A 15558-nucleotide genomic window follows, 5' to 3' on the forward strand; every position below is an offset into this window, starting at 1 on the left:
GTCCTCTGAACTCAATGAACTCTTAGCTGAAATGCAGAAATCTTCTTTGAATTAGAAATAAATTCAGGAGAAAAATCTCATTAAAATGATAAATGTGCTCACTAAAAAGAGATTAAATTTAGATTTTAACAACTTTTCTACGTTTCTGTTATCAGATTCCAAAGTGGTTAGGAGTTTCTCATTTAATCTGGTCTTCTTTCTTATCCTGCCAGGAAGAGAACCTGTGTTGCTACAACTGATATAAAATTTCCTAAAATTTCTAATTCTCATTAAGTTGTGTTTGCATCTTTAGAAACTTTCTCCTTATAACGAGATGCAACACTTGAGTTCTAGTGACAAACTGAAAAGAAATAAAGTTTCTTGTTTAAATACTCAAATTTGATCTCATGACAGATTATGACTTCATAAAAACACATAAATCTTTTCTTTTCATGCAGTTTCTTCTAAAAATCCCAAACGTGTTGCTGTTTTATTGTTAACCACGTTATTCTTTAAGCTATAAGATATTTAGACTTTCCAGATGGATCTCGTTCTGCTCCTGGCTTCGTTTCTCTGGCAGTGACATCCAGCTGCAGCGTTGGTCAGGTTCTGCTGCAGTGACTGGGCCGATGTCCAGCTGCAGGCGGATCCGACCAGAACCGCAGCAGAACCAGCTGCAGGTTGACAAGAGCCCGGTTCAAGTCCGGTTTGGATCAGAAAGCGGTCCCTGGTTCCCACAGTCTTCCTCTCCGTTGAGTTTTCCGCCGCGGTTCAGCTGGTAAAAACCATCGGATGTCAACACGCCTGAGTTTGTTTCACTTAATCCAAAGTGTGGTCCAGGGGCCAAACAAAATCAGTTCCAGGACCACAAATGGCCCCTGGACCAAAAGTCAAGAATGGAAAAAGTTTGGTCAACAAAATAGAAAACGGCTGATGAGCCAAGAAAGAACTGGAGAAACGTTTCTGTCAATGAGGCAAAAAGTCAGAAGAGATCCAGATTTCATAATAACAACGCTGATCACATGACCAACCAGGAAGTAGAGGCTGATCACATGACCAACCAGGAAGTAGAGGCTGATCACATGACCAACCAGGAAGTAGAGGCCGATCACATGACCAACCAGGAAGTAGAGGCCGATCACATGACCAACCATGTGATCGGCTAAGTAGAGGCTGATCCGGTCCGGTCTGGTCCAGTTCAGAACACTGCAGAACCTTTGGTTCTGGATCTGATCTAGTATCTGCATATAGAGGCCTGTGATAACCAGCTGTGGTTCTGTAGAACCCAGCTGGTTCTGGGCTCCTAGATAAACAGGAAATCCCACCTACTGGTCGCAGCTGGAGCTACATGCAGTTGATTGGTCTATTTTAAAGCAGCTTGATGAATGAATGGATGGATGAATGGATGGATGAATGAATGGATGGATGAATGAATGGATGGATGAATGAATGGATGAAGTGTTCTAATCTTCAGGGTGAAACAGACATTTCCATTCATTCTGTCCAGAGAACTTAACAGAACCTGGCAGTCGGACTCTTCAGGCTGAAAAAACAAATTACTGGCAAAAAATCAAAAAATGGCTAAAAGCCAGATGGATAAACCATGAAAGGTTTTTTGTTTAAATAAATTTTTTATCTTTACAAACATTTTAATGTTTTTGATGTCATGTTGCACATCTTAAAAATAAAAAATAGTATAAATACTAAACGATAATAATAAAACACATTTCTGCACATTTTATTTATTACAGATAATGAATCTCAGATAAAAGCACCAAACCTCAGATCAGAACTTTTGAGCCCGGTTCCGGATCAGAACCCGTTTCACCAGAACCGTCTTCTTGTTTCTTCCAGAAGGAGTTTGCGGCTCCGCCCCCTCTGCTCTTCAGGAAGCTGAGCAATCCCGACCTGTCGCCCGCGGCAACCAGCGCCACCAAGTCCAAACTGCACCGGCAGCTGAGCCAGGATGAGAACCGGGCCCGCCGCAGCAGCCTGGCTATGACCGGTGGGTACCGTCTGGGTCCAGAACTGTAACCAGGGCTGGACAATAACAACAATAACTATAGTGATCAATATCTATAGATAACACATTGATGGAATATAGAATATTGACTGAACTCCCATCCAGAACTTCACAGCATTCTGGGAGATGTAGGCAGATTAAAGACTGTAGCTGCTCTACCTCTCACGGCTAGCTACGGCTAACTCACTCCTCTTTGGTTGCCTAGCAACAACCTGTTAGTAATTGGCGCAGCAGCAGTTCCAGGTTGGCCTCAAAACGGCTTAAAAATAAAAATACGACCGGAAGTGAAAACTGGAGGAAACAGGAACTGTCATTTCAAATATCTAAAAAATAATCAATAATTATTAAAATCAACTGGTAAGAAAAACTTTTAATGTGACGTGTTATCCAGCCCTGACCCTAAGCTGTCTGGGTCCAGAACCCGGTCCTGATGGTTCTGATGGTTCTGATGGTCCTGATGGTCCTGATGGTTCTGATGGTTCTGATGGTTCCTCTGCCCCAGGGAAGCAGCTGCTGCCTCTGTCCTGCAGCCTCCACGGCGGGGTCAGCCAGCTGCTGGGGCCCCCTGGTGGCCCCGTGGCCCCAGCCGGTCCGGCAGGCGGCGAAGGAGACGGTAACAACCTGGTCCGGATGAGGAGCCAGGTTCTGGGTCAGTCAGCGCCCTCGCTCAGCGGACTGGTCAGTACCAACCCAACAGTTCCTGTGTGTGTGTGTGTGTGTGCGCGCGTTTGTTTCTAATACCTTGTGGGGACCATTTTCCTGACATATACTACATTGTGGGGACCCACTGCTCCTTGTGGGGACCGAAGCCTGGTCCCCACAAGGGGAAACGTTGTTTTAGGGTCAGGGGTCAGATTTAGGACTAAGGTGTGAATTGAGTTTTGGTTAGGGTTAGGAATGTAATGGGTAGGGTAAAGGTAAGGTTTAGGCTGTAGAAATGAATGGAAGTCAATGGAAGGTCCCCACAAAGGTGGTGTGTGTGTGAGGACTTTATTGATGCTCCGGCCACTTGGTGGCAGCAGAGTTCACATGAACCGTCAGGCTGATCAGACAGAACGGAGCTGATGGAGGATTAGGATTAGAGCAGAAGAACTTTGAGAATAAAGTCAGAATATTTCCAGAATAAAGTCTTAAAATGCTGAAAAAGCCGTTTAAATTAATGAGCTGAACGAATGATTGTTCAGTAAAAGTTACCAAAGTTTAAATGTTTCATTGTTTTAAGTCTTAAAAGCTCGTCCCAGTAAATAATTTTCACGTTTTCTCTTCAGAGAATCATTCATCTGTCTGGATTAAATGTTTCTGATCGAGTTAATAAACTGAACTTAGAAACTGTTTTGAGATTTAAAATGGTGAAGTGAAAGATGTAGTTCAGTTAATTAATATGTTTCATAATAAGATGATAAAACGCTGATGCAAGCAGTTTGTACAGAAAAACAAGTAAATATGATCAGAGGAGCTGCTGGGCGCCACCAGCAGGGGGCAGCAGAGGCCAGTCTGACCTCCAGCAGATTGAATCAGACTCATGTTTCCTCTGCTGGGATCTGACTTCAGATCAGCTTTTAGTAACTTTTAATCAATCAAGTTTGTTTGTGTCGCACTTTGAACCAACAGCTCAGCACAAAAACAAAGATTTATAAAACATTCAGTCAACAGTTGAGAAAACCAGTTAGCAGTTCTGCAGAGGACTGGTGTAAACTGGTTCCCGGTTCCAGACCCAAAGCTCATTACATCCTGACTAGACCCGGTCACCATAACTGACAGTTCTTATGATAAACAATAATATTGGTTCTTTGACATGATATAAACTGGTTTGAGGATTTAAACTGGTTTCAGTGGGACGATCTGTTGGGTTTCTGCAGTTCTCCATCAGTGACCTTCCTCTCTATCCTCCTCTTCCTCTCTGTAGTGGTAGAGAAACGTCTGACAGCTTTTTTTTTTTTAAAGAATATTTTTATTGAATTTTATAACATAAAAGAAAGAACAAGTGACAGTGATGCACTTAACACAGATTCTCATTAAATAACTTGGTCCCCAAAGCAAACAAACACAAATAAACAATAATGAACAATGAGAAAAAAGAAAAAAAGAGAAAAAAACCCAGCAATCTCTGCACAGTTCTCTTAATGTCCTTTGTAACGTTTCAGAAACTCGGTCAACGGTGACCATGTCTTTTCAAATTTCGCTCCTTTTCCTCTGACAATATAAGTGAGTTGCTCCAGAGCCATACAGGATGACATCTCCTTCACCCACATGTGATTTGATGGTATATCCATTTTTTTCCAGTATAGAGATATTAATCTCCTGGCCTGCAGGAGTCCAAAGTCAATCAATTTTAACTGTCTGGAATTAAAAACACAGTTCTCTGAATAAATACCCAAAACACACATTTTGGCCTCAGCAGGTACATTCACTCCAACGATCTCTGACAAAGTTTGCGTAACCACGTTCCAATATTGTTGTAACTTTGGACACTCCCATACACAGTGAAAGAGAGTACCCCTTCCAACCAAACATTTACAGCAGATATCTGGGATGTTAGGCACCCAGCGGTTCAATTTGACTGGAGTTATGTAAATTCTCATCAACCACTTGTACTGAAGGAGTTTCATGCTTGTATTGATTGATTGCTTTTGGGCCTTTACGCATGCAGTATTCCAGTCTGCTACTTGTATCTCCTCTTGGATGTCAGCTCTCCATGCATCCAATTTATCTGCAGTGGATTCCTCATCGTGCCTTAGTAAAGCTATATAAAATAAAGAAATATGACCTATCCTCTCTAAATTTCCTAGCACAATATTCTCTAGGTATGATAGTGGTGGTTTGGATTCAATCGTTTTATGTTTTGACATAATAAAATGTTTAATTTGTAAATACTTATAAAAGTGTTTCTTTGGAATGCTATATATTTGGCATAACTGCTCAAATGTAAGAAGCCTGTCATCCTTATAAAGATCTGCCAGTTTCTGTACACCTTTATTTGCCCAGATTTTGAAACCTCCATCAGCTGTCCCTGTCTTAAAATATCTGTTCCCCCAGATGGGTGAGAAAGAGGAAATGGAAGGGGTATCTCCAATATATTGATGGGTCCTATACCAAACATCAATTGTGTTTTTCAGAAAGGGATTTTTTGTCATTTTTATCAGTTGCTTTGGTCTTGCGGAATACAAATACAGATTTAATCTAAGGTTTGTTATTAATTGTTCAATTTTTATCCATGCTGGGGGTGATTTGGTTGAGAAATAAAACATAGCTGAACGTAGCTGGGCAGACCAATAATACAATTTAAGATTAGGAAGTTGCAACCCCCCTCTCTCATATGGCAGGTACAACAGGCGAAGTCTTAATCCAGGTTTTTTATTATTCCAAATAAATCTACTGAAAATACCATTTAAACCATCAAAAAATTGTTTTGGAAGAGGCAGAGGAATTGTCTGAAAAAGATACAAAAATTTTGGCAATATATTCATTTTAATCACATTTATTCGGCCAATCATTGATATGGGCATTATCATCCAATTATTCAGTGACTCGTTTACTTCACTGACCAGAGGATCATAGTTTGCTGATACAATTGTTTTAATGTCTGAGGTGATCTTAACACCAAGGTACACAAATCCCTCTCTTGCATTGATAAAGGGGGTTTGTCTAACCGGGTTCAGTCTTTCGTCCCTGTTCAAAAATAGGATAGAGGACTTTGAATCATTTATTTTGTAGCCAGAAAACTGACCAAACAACTCTATTTGTTGCATTAAATTTGGGATGCTAATGGACAAGCTTGTCAAAAAAACGATCAGATCATCAGCATACAATGCCAATCTATGCTCTTGGTCTCCCAACTGAATGCCAAATAGATCAGTTCGCATTCTTATCATCATTGCCAAGGGTTCTATAGCTAAGACAAATAACATCGGAGATAACGGACAACCCTGGTGAGTGGAACGTTCTAATATGAAAGGTTTGGAGGCTAAATTATTTGTCCAAACACTGGTTTCAGGAATTGTATACAAAAGTTTAACCCATCTGAGGAAATTGCAACCAAATCCATACCTCGGAAGAACGTTAAATAGATATGACCATTCAATTCTATCAAAGGCCTGACGGGCATCAAGTGATAATAAAGCAGTATCTTTAGCGTCAAATTTCTCATGAATTATATTTAGGACTCTTCTTATATTGTGAAACCCTTGACGTTTTGGTATAAAGCCATTTTGATCGTTATGAACTAAATACGAGATAAAGGGGTCCAGTCTGTTTGCTAAAACTTTGCAAAGTATTTTAGTGTCCACCCCCATCAGACTGATTGGTCTAAATGAGGAACACTCCTCAGGGGGTTTACCAGGCTTTAACATCAGTGTGATCATTGCATGTCTCAGAGTAGGTGGGAGAACTTCACTTCTAAATGCTTCTTCATACATATTAAAGAGCGGGGTTATAAGTTTTTCTTTAAAAGTTTTATAGAATTCAATAGGGAAACCGTCTGGCCCAGGAGCTTTACCGCCGTTGATACTTTGTATGGCCTGTGAAATTTCTTCAATCGTTAAATTTGTATCCAATTCCTTTTTTGTCTCTTCTGTAAGTGTCTGAAACTGAAGTTGATCTAAGAACATATCTTGTTCTTCCGAAGCGTGGCAGCACTCCGATTTATATAGATTTACATAAAATTGCCTAAAGCTATTGTTAATTTCAGCTGGATCTACTGTTACTCTACCAGAGGGGGTCTTTATACTATTAATTGCTCTTTCACTTTGTATTTTCTTAATTCTCCACGCCAATAATTTCCCAGCTTTCTCGCCTTGGTCATAATAAGATTGTTTTAACCACATTAAACTTTTTGCTGCTGCTTCATAAGATAATTTATTATATTCAGTTCTCAAACGTAACAATTCACTCTGCTTTGTTTGGTCATCATTGGTATTTAAGTCTAATTCCAAAAATTTTATTTGTTTACCCAGAATTTCCATTCGCTTCTTTTGTTGTTTGTTTTTTGTACTTGTATAGCTAAGAATTTCACCTCGAATATATGCTTTGAATCCTTCCCATCTCACTGCGGCGGAGGTCTGATCCGTATTTAATTCAAAATAAGTATCTATCTTCTCCCCTATCAATCTGACAAAATTTTGATCTTGTAGCCATTTTGCTTGAAACCGCCAACGAGGTGTATTATGCACCAAGTTTTCTATGTGAATATTCAGTGAGATAGGTGCATGATCACTGATCACTATGCTGTCATACTGACATTGTTTGATCATTGATAAAAGTTCTCTTGAAACAAGGAAATAGTCTATACGTGAGCGGGACCTGTGTATACCCGAGTGACAAGAGAATTCTATTTTATCAGGATTTTGTTCTCTCCACACTTCCACCAAGTTGATATCCAATATATATTGACTTATTAATTTTCTAGTTTGCTTTTTATAAGCATCTGGGCCAATTGATCGGTCAATATTTGGGTTTAAAGTGCAGTTAAAATCTCCTCCAATTATATAAAGTCCTTTAAGAGTAGATATAGTAAGAAACAGGTCTTCAAAAAATGTTGGCTTATTTTCATTTGGACCATATAAACTCACTAAATTTAGAGTAAATGAGAAAATATTACCCTGGACAATTACATACCTACCAGCTGAATCTTTTATTGTTCTTACAATTTGGAATGGTATGCTTTTATGGATCAAAATAATTACGCCTCTTGCATAATTATCATATGATGCATATATCACCTGGCCCGGCCATCTATTTTTAACAGACTTTATCTCACAGTTTGTTAAATGTGTTTCTTGAAGAAAAATTATCTTCGATTTAAGTTGCTTAATCCTGTTTATAACCTGTTTCAGTTTAGTTTGATTCCGAAGACCTCTCACATTCCAACTTGTAATTTTTATGTAAGAAATGTGAGTATTAACTTGTTCCATCCTTTATTATTTTTTTTGGAATGTTAATAACAAAACATGACGCTGAGTTAACGGAAAATACACACAGATTTGAGTAAAATAAAATAAGTAACTAAATAAAAGAAAAAAACCCAGAAAGTGACACATAACCCTTAATTCCCCCCCTCCCTTACTCAGATTAATAAATTGGGGCTTTTGCTAATCCACTAATAAGAGGAGTAGCTGAACTATGAGGCCCACTTCAAAAGCAACAGTGGTGCCCGTGAACCATACACCATAGTAGAAACATTAATACAGCGAACCCATAAATAACCATAAATTCCCTCTTCTGAGGCGTTTAACCGAAGATATTTCGTATTAACGTGACATACATAACCAGCAAGTACAAAAGTATTTGCTAAAAGTGTTATACGAACATATAGAACTATCCCGCATAAGAGAAGAAAAAAAAAAGCCAAAACGAAGTCACTCCGTAGCTACCTATGACTTATACATACACCAAAAATTAACTGGATATTGTGTCAGCTGAGACAGAGAAACAGATATCAGATATAAGCAGCTGATTTTGTGGTTCAGGAACTGAACCGGTCACCAGTACAGTCAGTTCTCTCCAGTATGTGGGAGGAAATCCCAGCTTCCTTAGGAGATGAAAACAGCTGGAAACTCATTTTGCATGGATTGTATTGAAACCCGCGGAACATTTCCTTTTCAGAAAAAGCCTTCCTGATGTTATCGAACTCAGCTCGCTGTCGGATGGTTTCTGCTGAAAGATCTTGAGTGAAGAAAAGTTTATTTCCATCGTATTGAATATTGCGTTGTTTTGTAGAACGGAAAACAAATTCCCGATCTTGGAAATTCAGGAAACGAATGAGGACGGCTCTGTGCTGGTTCGGCTTCGGAGGTGCCAGAGTGCGGTGGGCCCTCTCAATAATGAAGGATCTATCGGTCTCCAGCCAGCGCGGCAGCATCTCCCGTATAAAGTCCAGTAAAGGCCGCTGACCTTCAGCGCTCTCCCGGAGCCCAAAAAGGCGCAGATTCTTCCTTCGGCCTCGATTCTCCAGGTCGTCGGTCTTCGCCTCCAAATAGGATATTCGCTTCAGGGTTTTGGTCAGACTAGCCGTACTAGCTTCTAAAAGTTCCTCCACCGACACGATTCTGTTTTCAGCTTCCTCCAGTCTAGTAGCATTAGCCGCAACATTTTGCTTCACCTCTGCTATGTTTTTTCCAGAGAAGCAATGGACTTCGTCATTTCACCCATACGGTTATCTATGCTGTCCAGTTTATTTCCAAATCCACCGAACTCGGAATGTAACGACCGAAGCTCAGCTAGTACCGTGCTAAGGTCACACATGCTATCAATGCTAGCGGCACCTTCTTTGTCTTGATCTGTTCCCGAAATATCAGTTTTAGTTGGTTTTTGGGAACCGCGTTTTCGTGTGAAAATATCACAATCCTTAAGAGTGGTCGATTTTGACATCTTCAGATCCAAATTATGTTTCTAATCCTGGGTTTTATCGAAGATTTGGTGCAGGTCACACGGAGCATCCACTTTAAGCTGCCATCTTGATTCGCGGCTCCACAGCGCCCCACGTCTGACAGCTTTAAGCGTTTGTCAGACATGTTCTCCAGTTGTTCCCATTTTGAAGAGTGAGATCAGGTTCTGTTTTCAGCTTCACATCTCGTTTGAATCTGGACTGAAACCTTTAAACCGAAGCAGCCGATCTGCCGACGGCGGCGACTCTGAACGCAGCGCGGCTTCCTCACTCCTGCAGCCGGTCCATGCTAAACATGTGCAGCAGCTACACATGCAGCTGCATCTTTAGCTGCATCTTGAGCTGCAGCTAAAGATGCAGCTGCATGTTTCTCTGCCCCTCTTCGCGCAGCAGTCTGTCCTCTGTGTATCTTCAGCCCACTTTTCTCTCCTGGTTTCTCCTCGCAGTCTCTCCAGGCTGACTCAGCGTTTTCTTATCGTCTCTGCCACAGAGGAGGAAGAGTTTTAGGAGGTCTGTCCTCCTCTTCCTCAGCTGCTGCTCTTCATCAGAGGTCGAATTGCTAAAATGGAGGCTTTAGCAGCAGACAGGAGCTTCTGATCGTAGCCTTACCTTCAGATAATTATTTTAGTAATCGAGTATTCAGACGATTAATCGAGTAATTGGTTCTGCAGATGCTACTAAGTACTACAAACACACAAAAATAACATTTAAGTAAACAAACTATTTAATTCATTTTGAAAAAGGATAAATTAAACATTTTATTACTAAAAATGCAGTAACAGAACACTGATCCTCCACTTCAGTGGTTAAATCCTTCTGACTGCTACAAATAAAACTTGAAATATTCACTCTAAAAATAAATGTTTAATCTCACACCATCAATCTATTGCTGAGCTTTTTTTATTTGACAGATCTGCAATAAAAGCTGCATAGTTGTTCTGACACAACTTGCACACTGTTAGCTAACAGCCGCAGCAAACAAACGATGTCCGGTGTCTGCAGCTTGTTTGGTGTTTGGGTCTGCTGCATGGACGACACGCTGCTGTGGAAAGCTAATGCTGCTGTGGAAAGCTAAATCTGCTCTGCGCTGTCTTGGGGTTTAGTTTACGTGTTTCTACATTTTTTTACTGTTGTTTTCATGGTACTCTGTTTTGTTATTCTTTGTCTTCCTTCGTAGCTAAAAAAGCACGTAGCTTAGCATACAGCTAATAGTCAACAGCATAACCATTCAGCTTCAGGCTGTTTCTGGTTCGTCAGACTCTGATTCTGTTTGAGCTGAACTCAGAATAATCTGGATTATCTGTGGTGGATAAAATCTGCCAGATTTCTTGTTTCCTGTTCAACTGGAAGAGTCGGAACGCCAGAGTGAAACTGATTCAACATCATGATAAAATAAAAATCCTTCAGCCTGGAGTGGTCGATGTGCTCAGACTCATTTTCTCCTCTCCAAGTCGCAGCCCGCTTCACGCTGGAGGCCAGGAATCTGGGCCTGACGGGTCCAAACGGGTCCAAACAGACCCGGCTGCTGGAAACACACGGACCGCCCTGTGAGGCAGAAGAAACAGGATTTCCTGATTTCCTGTCATGTTTCTCAGCAGAAACCTTTGAATGAGGTGAAAGATGTTGATTTGGTTCAGATGTGGCGTTAGCTTGTCGCGATAACAAACGTTTCTCGACAATAAATCGTCCAGAAATTATTGCAATAAACGATAATATTGTTGTTTTGAGATAATTTTCCAGTAATATGATGGTAACTGAATTATAACACATTCTCAACCATCAGTAAACTTTACATCCTAATAAACATAAAAAAATAAATGAAATGAACTATGATGTTTCTGAAGGACTTTGAGATGCTTTTAGTATGAAGGGTGTTTATAAATTTGATTGATTAATCGATCGATCAGATTGATTGATTGATTGAAAAAGGTTCTGACCTAAACACCGACTGGAGACTTTCATCATCCAGGTGTTTGTAGGAAGAAAAACGGTAAATGATTCAGATGGAAATGACTGAGCTCATGTTAATTAATCAAGTGATTATTGATTTATTGCTTATTGCCACAGTTGGTCGGTCCTGGCGGTCCAGTCTGCTCAGTTCGGTTCTGGAGTTCAAGCTGCTTCAGTCGCTCTTCCTCTGACCATGTGAACATTCCTGTCTCTGACCCTGGTGACCTTTGCCCTCATTAACACCGAGGCTCTGAACGGAGCGGGGAGGGGGCGCCGACGGATCCGCTTCCCTCGGACCGGGCCGTGAACAGAACCGGTCTGAGCAGAGCGGAGAGGAGGAGTGTGGAGCAGCTGCTGCTGCGCTGTCATGTTGGAAAAGACTTTTTAAGCGTCGGGTTCTGTGTGACCTGGTGACGGACGCCCCCTGCTGGTTTGGAGGAGTTCTGCTCTTCACTGTTTGATACTCGCTGCTGGTTTTGCTCTTTGCTTCATTTCTCCTTTTGCTTTTACGCTGATTGCAGCATTTTTCTGTTGCACTTCTTTTTGTTTTTATAGTTTTCATCATTCGTGTTTGCAGCTTGTTTTGCAGTTTACTTTGACTTTGCACCTGTCGGCCATCATGGAAAACGTTTTCCTGGCAGACTGTCAGGTTTAGCTTTTGTTCTGTGAAACATCCAGAGTTCATCCTGGAGGGAGGTTCTGCAGAACCTCAGTTATTCTTTACTGTCTGTGGCAACAAGAAACCACAAAATGAAAGTTTTTTTCTTTTGCTTATCATAAATTCACCCATAATTGCATAAAATTTCATTTAAATCTCTTCATTTCCAGCATAAATTGTAAAAGCGTTTATTTGTGGTTTTCCAGTAAAACCAGGGATTAAATCTTCCCAGGAGTTTGAAGGCAAAAACTTCCCGTTTTGTTTCGATCCAGATGAAACCCGATGTTCAGCAGCCGGTCTCACGGCGCTGCTCAACCTCTGCAGCCTTTAATCTCTGCTGCCATCATTAATAATTCATCTGTTTGACATGAACCATGAGCCACACACACACACACACCGCTCCCTCTCTCCCTCTCTCTCTGTGTGTGTGTGGGGGAGGAGCGCTCTTCTTCTCCCATTCATTTCGAGCGTCTGTCCGTCTCCTGCTGGCTCCTGATTGGCCGCTGCAGCAGAGAGAGAGAGGCAGTGTGTGATGAAAGGAAGGGGGCGGAGCCAGAGTGCACCCTAGCGACGGCAGGCGAGGGAGGAACGCCACCACAGCTCTGCTGGAGCGGCACCAGAACCCGGAGCGCTGGCCCGGCACGTTGGCATGGAAACGACCGCCATAGCCGGCCGCTAGCAAACACCCGGCCGCAACTTTTTCTGTTTTCATTCCGGATCCCTCAGGAATCTGGTCCGGAGCGCTGCAGTAAGGCAGAGGGCGGGTCCGGTCCGGTCCGGTCCGTTGAATGGAGTCCTGGCTCCGGACGGAAACACAGGAATGATCCGCATGTCAGCCCATCACAACGAGCCGGAATAACAGGAAGAGAAGCAGGAGAGGATTCAGAAGACGAGACGAGGAGAAAACACCGGATCTGGATCAGGACCGGATCTGGATCAGAACCGGATCTGGATCAGAACCGGGCCGGATCCGGCAGATGGGCTCTTATGTAACTCCTCCCAGTTGGTTTCCATAGGAAGCACCTGAAGTCGGCAGGAAGACGGATCATGGACGACTCCAGCATCCTGAGGCGCAGAGGGCTCCAGGTAGGGGTCTCTGCAGGGGTCAAAGGTCAAACGCCGAGCAGACATGTGTGTTTGAATTTGGTTGACCAACAGGAGGAGATCCATCCTGATGCAGCAGGAGGAAGATGACCAGGATATTCAGGTGTTAACGACTTTCTGATCTGCGTTTCTGATCCGGTATCGTTGAGTCAGCACCCCCTCCTGCAGATCCAGGGTTTCTAAACACGCAGGGCGGGGGCTCAATGCAGGACACCAGGCAGCTGGAGGTGACCTGGATTATTTTTGGGATTCATTGCAGGATTTCAGATGAAATGCTTCGGATTTCCCTTCATATTTTTTACTTTAAGTCATATTTTAGTTTTATCAGCAGCTTCTGATCAGAGATTGATTATTTTTGAGGTTCATTTTCACCTGAACTGCTGAGATTTCTTCAGGACAGGAAATGTTCTCTTTACTAAAACCAGAACCAGAGATGCTCTGCGTCAACATCGGTTTGATGCTAACAGCTGATGTTTACTTCCTTGTTGTTGCTGTTTGTGTTTTGGGAGCGGCGTCATGGCGTCTGTTTGGTCATGTGACCGTAGCAGGAAGCTGAAACAGCTGATATCGGTGATCGGTTCATTCCTGACCAGAGATTCTGTTCACTGAACCAATATTTCACTTTCACACAAAGTTGAGCTTTAAAGTTCAGTTTTAAAATCTTCTATTTATCCCAGAGAGGAATTAAATGTCGTCTTCACAGAGTCGTTGATGATCTTCAGTAACAGTCAGTCTTACAACCAATCTGAAGAGACCTCTGACTGCAGAATGATGTAAAACTCTGGTTCTTTTTGGGCTTGAAGTTCATCCATTTTGTTTGCCAATGCTCCGTTTCAGACGGTAAAGATGGCCGCCACTGCGCTACGTTTCAGACGGTAAAGATGGCCGCCACTGCGCTACGTTTAAGACGGTAAAGATGGCCGCCACTGCGCTACGTTTCAGACGGTAAAGATGGCCGCCACTGCGCTACGTTTCAGACGGTAAAGATGGCCGCCACTGCGCTACGTTTCAGACGGTAAAGATGGCCGCCACTGCGCTACGTTTAAGACGGTAAAGATGGCCGCCACTGCGCTACGTTTCAGACGGTAAAGATGGTCGCCGCAGCGCTACGTTTCAGACGGTAAAGATGGCCGCCACTGCGCTACGTTTCAGACGGTAAAGATGGCCGCCACTGCGCTACGTTTCAGACGGTAAAGATGGCCGCCACTGCGCTACGTTTCAGACGGTAAAGATGGCCGCCACTGCGCTACGTTTCAGACGGTAAAGATGGCCGCCACTGCGCTACGTTTCAGACGGTAAAGATGGCCGCCACTGCGCTACGTTTCAGACGGTAAAGATGGCCGCCACTGCGCTACGTTTCAGACGGTAAAGATGGCTGCCGCAGCGCTCCGTTACAAAACAATAGTTTTGTTGTTTTGTGACGATTTTCAAGTAGTAACTTCATGACTTTGTTTTTTAAAACATTAACTCTGTTTTTCAGGAACATCTTTGAATATTTTTGATTTTATTCAGAGAAGTTTTGAATATTAAAATCAAACAACTAAAAATAATTTAAAAACAAATAAAATTCTGAAACTGTAAATAAAATGTATTATGAAGTTTCTGTTAACAAAATTGCTCTTCAAAAAATATCAATAATCAGAATTATTGAGCTCAAGTTAATTTATCATTAATATTTAATTGATTCTTAAAGTTTAGTTAAAGTAAGGATTCTGTCTGTTCCTGTTGGTTCTGGTACCGAGGTTCTATTGGATCATCCTACTGGTTTTATTTCTGCTCCTGGTTTTTCTGGGGATTTTTTAAAATGAATCTGGGGCGTGCTGTGGTGGCGCAGCGGGTTAGCACGCCCCACGTTTGGAGGCCTTAGTCCTCCACGCGGACGTCGCGGGTTCGACTCCCGGTCCCGACGACCTTTGCCGCATGTCTTCCCCCCTCTCCTCACCCTCCTTCCTGTCTGCCTACTGTCGAAAAAATACGAGCCGCAAAAACTCTTCGGAGAAAAAAATGGGGAAAAAAAATAAATAAAAATGAATCTTGTTTAAACCTCGGGTCGGTGAACCCTGGCCGACAACTGAGTGGTTCTGGAGGGAACGCCTCCTCTGGATCGCCGGCTGCTGCTGGTCGCCCACGCTGCCGCAGCAACATCTGGAACCAGCTGGACAGCGATCCGGTCCAGGAGCGTCTGTGGCGCTGATGGAGCGGTGAGACAGAATATTCTGTTCTGGAGTGGAAGGAAAGGTCCGGTCAGGACAGCAGTTTGGATCGCAGCAGGAACGTCCAGCTGCTGTTGACGTTAGATCAGGTTGGGATTCATTAGCCTCCTGAGGTCAAAGGTCACAGCCGCCAGATGAACAGAGGAAGTGGAGGTTTACTTCCAGCTAAACCGTCAATCTGACCCATTATCACTAAACATCTGATTCACTGCAGTAGCCGTTTCATCTGAATGTTTTGAATTTTGAACAA

General features: G+C 42.5%; 1 protein-coding gene across 14 annotated transcripts in view; it reads left to right on the forward strand.

Moving 5' to 3' along the window:
• The window catches only part of mast2 (microtubule associated serine/threonine kinase 2), an 80246-nt gene that overhangs the window by 14056 nt on the left and 50632 nt on the right, over nucleotides 1-15558 (forward strand). For 9 of the 14 annotated variants that reach the window (XR_004340464.1, XR_004340461.1, XR_004340462.1 and 6 more), the window contains exons 2-3: nucleotides 1834-1984; nucleotides 2505-2680. Coding sequence is in view for 1 of the 14 variants with exons in the window: in XM_032572083.1 (XP_032427974.1) it covers nucleotides 1834-1984; nucleotides 2505-2680 (327 nt within the window). In the remaining 13 variants the exon portion in view is untranslated. Of the gene's footprint in view, nucleotides 1-1833; nucleotides 1985-2504; nucleotides 2681-12523; nucleotides 13078-13150; nucleotides 13199-15558 lie in introns of those variants that run through there. The other 5 variants (XR_004340471.1, XR_004340474.1, XR_004340463.1 and 2 more) reach the window with 4 other exon arrangements.

This window comes from Xiphophorus hellerii, chromosome 9, assembly GCF_003331165.1.
Source record: "Xiphophorus hellerii strain 12219 chromosome 9, Xiphophorus_hellerii-4.1, whole genome shotgun sequence".
Lineage (NCBI taxonomy): Eukaryota > Metazoa > Chordata > Actinopteri > Cyprinodontiformes > Poeciliidae > Xiphophorus > Xiphophorus hellerii.